This window comes from Bison bison, unplaced genomic scaffold (assembly GCF_000754665.1).
Source record: "Bison bison bison isolate TAMUID 2011002044 unplaced genomic scaffold, Bison_UMD1.0 scf7180017862158, whole genome shotgun sequence".
Taxonomy (NCBI): Eukaryota; Metazoa; Chordata; class Mammalia; order Artiodactyla; family Bovidae; genus Bison; species Bison bison.
Genome location: NW_011492730.1, coordinates 1,450,775 through 1,457,060, shown reverse-complemented (window position 1 = coordinate 1,457,060; position 6,286 = coordinate 1,450,775). Strand labels below are relative to the sequence as shown.

General features: G+C 50.3%; 1 protein-coding gene across 2 annotated transcripts in view; it reads left to right on the top strand.

The window, feature by feature from the left end:
• Positions 1 to 6,286, top strand: part of EMILIN2 (elastin microfibril interfacer 2) — a 60,819-nt gene that overhangs the window by 26,910 nt on the left and 27,623 nt on the right. For both annotated transcript variants that reach the window (XM_010832725.1, XM_010832724.1), the window contains exon 3: positions 3,499 to 3,674. In XM_010832725.1, the coding sequence (XP_010831027.1) occupies positions 3,499 to 3,674 (176 nt within the window). The remainder of the gene's footprint in view (positions 1 to 3,498; positions 3,675 to 6,286) is intronic.

The following is a 6,286-nucleotide window of genomic DNA, read 5'->3' as shown; positions in this document are numbered from 1 at the left end:
AGTCCAGGGGCTCCATTCACTCCCTGCCAGAGTCTGGGTGCTTCTCAATTCTGGCTGTACTCAGCCATTATGTGGGGAGTTTCTGCAAGGTACACATGCCTGGGGACCCCCTGCTCCAGACCAATGAAATCAGAATTTTGAGGATAAAGGCCTGGACATATTTAAAAAGTTCCCTGGGGAATTCCCTGGTGGTACGGTGGATGAGAATCCGCCTGCTAATGCAGAGGACACAGGTTCGATCCCTGGACCAGGAAGATCCCACTTGCTGCTGGCCAGGTGAGCCCATGCACCACAACTAGAGTGGCACCCCACCCCTGCCCCGTTCACCGCAACTTGAGAAAGCCTGTGTGCAGCAACAAAGACCCAGAGCAGCCAAAAATAAATGAATAATAAAATTTTTTTTAAAAAGCTCCTTGGTAGGAATACTGTTCCACAAAGCCAGAGTGATGGGGAGCAGGCCTGGGGATGCTACTTGGGGCCTCCCCACCCTCCGGGGAGCCCCCTGGTTGCCCTTGGAGGAGTGGCAACCCCGTTTCTTGGGGATACCCTAGAAATGTTGTGGGACCAAACAGCCCCTGCCTCCCCCATGACACCCCCTCCCCCCAGCTGAGGCCTGGGAACCCGCAGATGCCTCGGGCATTGTATCCTCCTATGCAGGGAGGTGGCCCCTGATGGCTTCCAGCTGTCCCGGGGCTGGGAACTTGGTGGGAGACGCGGCCAACCTGAAGTCCATTGAAACCAGAAACCCTACAGCAATGGGAGTGGGGCGAGTGGAGAAGGCGGTGCTCCAAGGAGCTTTCCTAACTTAAAGAGCTGGCTCTGAAATCATCACTGCCTTCAGGGAGAAGAATGAAGTGTGTTGGAGAACTGAGCACTTTCTTGGGCAGTGAGGGGCTAAGGCCCCTGGCTCAGGTCGGGTGGGGTGGGGTGGGGGTCGTCCCTCGTCCACCGGCGTCAGAGCCCCTCCTCGCGGCTCAGCTGCGGTCAGAGGGCTCACTGTGGGCTGTCATCACCTGGCACACGAACAAAACTCCGGAGCAAACATATTTTCACGTTCAATCCTAAATGCTCAGAGGAACCAGGTTTTCCTGAGATCACACATTTTTCCAGCATTAGGCTGTGGTTGAGCAAAACAATGAAATGGGATTTTTCTTTCTTTTCCTGTAGTTTCTGGGGCCACACAGAAGATGCTTTGGGTAGGTGGGGTGCCAGGTTGGGGGAGAGGGCAAGAGTGTAACCTGGACCGAATTAGATACTCAGGCTGCCTTCTCACCCAGCCTTCTGGAACATCTCCGAGTAGGTGGGGTGGCTTTGAATTTAGGGCAGTTGCCAGGCAGACTGGTGGCTTCCACGTGCTGGGAGGGCCATGGCGGGTGCAGGGGAGAACATGGGTTTAAAGCCGGTCCTGGCCCTTCCTGGGGCTTCCCTAGTGACTTAGATGGTAAAGAATCCACATGTAATGCAGGAGACCCGGGTTTGATCCCAGGGTTGGGACGATCTCCTGGAGAAGGGAATGGCAACCCATTCCAATATTCTTGCCTGGAGAGTCCTGTGAACAGAGGAGCCTGGTGGGCTGCAGTCCATGGGGTTGCAAAAGAGTCAGACACGACTGAAGTGACTGAGCATACATGCATTCTGGCCCTTCCTGACCATTGGGAGGAGTCACTTAACCTCTCTGAGCCTCTCTTTTCCCAGCTGTGAGCACGGGATGGTGTTCTCAGTGGGATCTTGATGGGGAATGTAGGAGGAATGAGAATGAAGGGCCTAGGAGGGGGCTTTTGCCTCTGCTTTGCCCCCCAACCCCTTGAGCAGCCCTTTTCTGTTTTATTTATTGGTTTTCACATCAGTTTTCCCCAAAAAGGCTCCCACCCAAGCATCTCAAAATCCACACACCCAGGCTGCATCAGAGACCAGTCATAACAGAGCCTCTGAGGCCGAGCCCGGACATGGGCGGTCTTTCACAGGTCCCTGGTGAATGTGACACGTGGCCAAGGTTGAGAACCATGCCCTCAAGACCAGGTGTGGTGACACTCCTGCCCGGCAGCGCTGTCACTGGCCCCCCTAGAATTCCGCAGGGTCGCCTTGCCTGTCCTGGCCGGGGGCAGTGCCTGGCTCGTACGGTTCTGTGTCATGCTCGGGCCCCTCAGCCGGGGTGCCAGAAGTCTGTGACGTTCAGCCACTTGTGATTCTCTCCGGAATGTGACTTTGAACTCTGCCTGCCGTGAGGCCAGGGCCTGAGGCGGAGTCCTTTGGCTGGCTTGAGGCCCCTTGAGGAACAACACGAAAAGGGGAAAAGGGAGCTGACTGCTAGTGCTGGGGTCAGAAATGAAGAGCAACTGACGAGACTCAAGAAAGCTGGGGTTGCCGTCGGCAGGAGAAGCCAAGGTGGACGAGGGGCTGCTCACCTCTGCTGTGAGCAGGGCCCCTGGGGGTGAACTCTGGCTTGACCCCCCCGGGCGCCCAGGGGTCCTGGATCATCTCTCTGCTCTGGGCTGCGGTCCAGCCCTGGGTCTGATGGACTTTCCAGCTTGTTGCCAGGGTCTCTGTGAGATGCATGAGTGCACATGAGTTAGTGTTAGTCGCTCAGTCGTGTCCGACTCTTTGCAACCCCATGAACTGTAGCCCTCCAAGCTCCTCTGTCCTGGGGATTCTCCAGGCAAGAATACGGGAGTGGGTTGCCACTTCCTTCTCTAGGGGATGTTCCCAACCCAGGGATTGAACCTGGGTCTCCTGCATTGCAGGTGGATTCTTCAACATCTGAGCCACCAAGATCTCAACACAAATAGTATAAGGTGGGTCTGCAGAGGCCCTGCTCCCTTTGCCAGGTGTCAGGAAAGAAGGTGCCAAGATAAATACATGGGGGGTGGGAGGCGAGGGTGCCAGGCATGTTGTGTGTAAAACACTAACCAAATGGGCCTGACTTGGCCTGGGATAATCTCCACCAAGCAGCAAATTGTCAAATAGAAGTTTGTCAGTGAAGTGAAAGCCCAGTTTTTGAAAACTGTCCACATCCAGTGAGAGTCACACCTTCTTCCCTGGTGGCTCAGATGGTAAGCAATCTGCCTGCAATGCAGGAGACTCCAGTTCAATCCCAGGGTCAGGAAGATCTGGAGAAGGGTATGGTAACCCATTCCAGTATTCTTGCTGGAGAATCCCCAGGACAGAGGAGCTTGGCGGGCTACAGTTCATGGGGTTGCAAAGAGTCGGACACGACTGAGCGACTAACACTCTCCGTACTCTCAATGAGAGTCATGGGCCAGGGTTTTCTGAGTTGTCTGTTTCTCCAGCCTTTCAAGGGAGGGGAGCTGGGGGCAGGTGGATCCAAGAGATGGAGGAAGGAGGTGGGGGGAAGAGCTGAACTGGAGGAGACCGGTGACCCCTTGGGGTCATACTGCAGAGAGCAGTGACCCAGGGCCTCTTCACTTGGGTGCAGCCAGGAAGGCCAGGGTGTCTGCCGCAGCAACCAGTAACAAGAGATGCCACCTTGCTCTTTGGCAGGTATCGCGTGAATGTCAGACCCAGGTACGTCACCAGGTACAAGACGGTGACGCAGTTGGAATGGAGGTGCTGCCCTGGCTTCAGGGGGGGAAACTGTCAAGAAGGTCCCAGAGACCCTGGGAGGATGCCCCACCCCATGCCTGCTCGGCCCCGCAACAGCATGAAGAAACCCACAGGTAACTCACTGCTTTCCTGTGCTCACCTCTGCTCATCACCGCTCCTTCCAACTCCAGGCTTTGTGAGTTACATGCAGGGGTTTCCCAGAGCTTCCAAGAACACACCCCGTATGCCTGCAAGAAGCACGTGGCACACACATTGATGTGCAGAAGCAGTAGCGATTAGAAGACAAACTTTTAAAAAATAAATTGCTTTGTTAGGGCCAGCTGGTTGTGAAAACCAAGACCTTAGAGGAGATGAGGCTGGGTTCAGCCTTGTGTGGCCTGAGGCAGAGACAGAAGAGATTCTCATGTAATGATGTAATGACGCCTGGTTTGTTTTTACTTTAGTTTTCATGTGCAAGCTCCCTTAAGACTGAATTTGAAGTCGCTAAAATTGTTTGTTGTGTTTTTAAATAGGGAAATAGAATCATTCTTATTCTGTTTGGGGTGAGATACTCAGCGGTAAAAGAATCTGCCCACAGTGCAGGAGACACAGGAAACACGAGTTCAGACCCTGGGTCAGGAAGATCCCCTGGAGGAGGGCATGGCAACCCACTCTGGTATTCTTTCCTGGAGAATCCCATGGACAGAGGAGCTTGGTGGGCTCCAGTCCACGGGGTTGCAAGAGTCGGACACAAATGAAGCGACCAAGCACAAGCGAGCATATTTGCAAAGCTAAGCCCAGAGTTAGAAGTATCCAATGAGGTGGTTCTTAATTTGCTTCTGATTATTTTTTTAAGTGAATTAGCACAAACTCAATGAATAATTTAGAAAGCAATGATAATTTTCACCTTGTTTTTTTTAAAATATTCATTTACTTATTTACTTATGGGGCCATGCTGGGTCTTAATTGGAAGATGTGGAATCTTTTAATATTTCCCTGACCGGGGATTGAACCTGGGCCCCTTGAGTTGGAAGCACAGAGGCTTCGCCACTGGGATCACCAGGGAAGTCCCGCCTTGGCTTTTAAGTAAAACATTAACAGACAGTAAAGAATCTGCTGGCAGTGCAGGAGCCTGGGTTTGATCCCTGGGTCGGGAATATCCCTTGGAGAAGGGAATGGCAACCCATTCGAGTGTTCTTGCCTGGAGAATCCCATGGACAGAGGAGCCTGGGCAGCTACAGTGCATGGGTTTGCAAAGAATCAGACATGACTGAGAAACTAACACTTAAGAGACTGACTTTTTAAAATTTTCTGGCCACACTGTGCAGCTTGTGGGATTTTAGTTCCCCAACCAGGGATCGAACCCTTGCTCCCTTCATTGGAAGTGTGGGGTCTTAACCACTGGACCACCAGGGAAGTCCCCAAGAGGCTGACTTTTATGGACAAAAATGTTTTGACATTTTATTCTACATCACTTTATCTTTCTTCTTTTTTAAAGTTCAGTCAGAAAACTTAGATTTTCTTTTGAGTTAGATGTTTAAGTCATTTTTAAATGATTATATTTTCTGATGAGGTGTTTTCCGTTTTGAAACTAGTGGTGTTTCTCAATATTCTCTGTAGAACAGATTTTATTTATTTATTTTTTTTTTCACTGCTTCAGTCAACAAAAAGGAAAGTTTAGGAGAAGGAAATGGCAACCCACTCCAGTGTTCTTGCCTGAAGAATCCCAGGGATGGGGGAGCCTGGTGGGCTGCCGTCTATGGGGTCACACAGAGTCGGCCACGACTGAAGCGACTTAGCAGCAGCAGCAGCAATCTTGAATCATACAAGTACTCCCTAATATTCAACAAAAATATAGCAAAATAATATCTTTAAACAAATTGATCTTAGGCAAAATCCCACCTGTGTAGTAGGCATGTAACATCATCATCTGTTCGGTCATCTCCAAAAACAGTAAAATATAACTACTCTTTGTTGGGCAATATAAAATGTTAAATGGAGCAGAATACCAAAAGACTAAAAATGAAGAAAGCCTGATTTAAGAATTTTGTTTTCATAAAGTGTGACCTTTGTTTTAAATGTTGTCTTAAAAATGTTGGATTTACACAGCTTTAAAAATAAGCTCAGAATTTATATGTCAATCACTTTTAGCCCTTTTAAAGAACTCAATTGTGCATCTTGCTGTCATGAAGGATATAAAGATGGAGTAGATGAGCTGTTGTTTTTTCTTACTGTTATAAGCTTAGTTTCATGCATTATGACAAATTCAGAGGCAGAAGAGTTTGTAGGTATTGAAATCATTGCTAGTTAATCACAGGTGTGAAATCATGGATGCTATAAAAAGTACATTTTCAGTAAAAGCTTTGCAACTTATAAAAAAAAAAAAAAAGAAAGGGAAAGTTTACTGAGGCCCCAGGGCCACAGGCAGGAGGCTGCCCTGTGGGCAAAGAAGCCGGCAGAGGGGCCTTATTTGACATTCTTCCTGGGGTGCAGGTTGTTGGTGTGGCCACGCTTCTTGCAGCAGTTGACCGCGGGGCTATCGGTGATCGTAACACAGCCGACGTCTTGTCTCAGTTGGATTTCTGAGCGAGGTGGCAGGGGGGAGGCTCAACGGTGCCGCTTCACAGATGAAGCACTAAGTTCAGGGTGAACTCTTTCTGAATTTTGTAGTCTGACAGAGCACAGCTCATCCTCCAGCTGTGTGCCGGCAAAAACTAGATGCTGCTGGTCAGGCGGGGTACCTTCG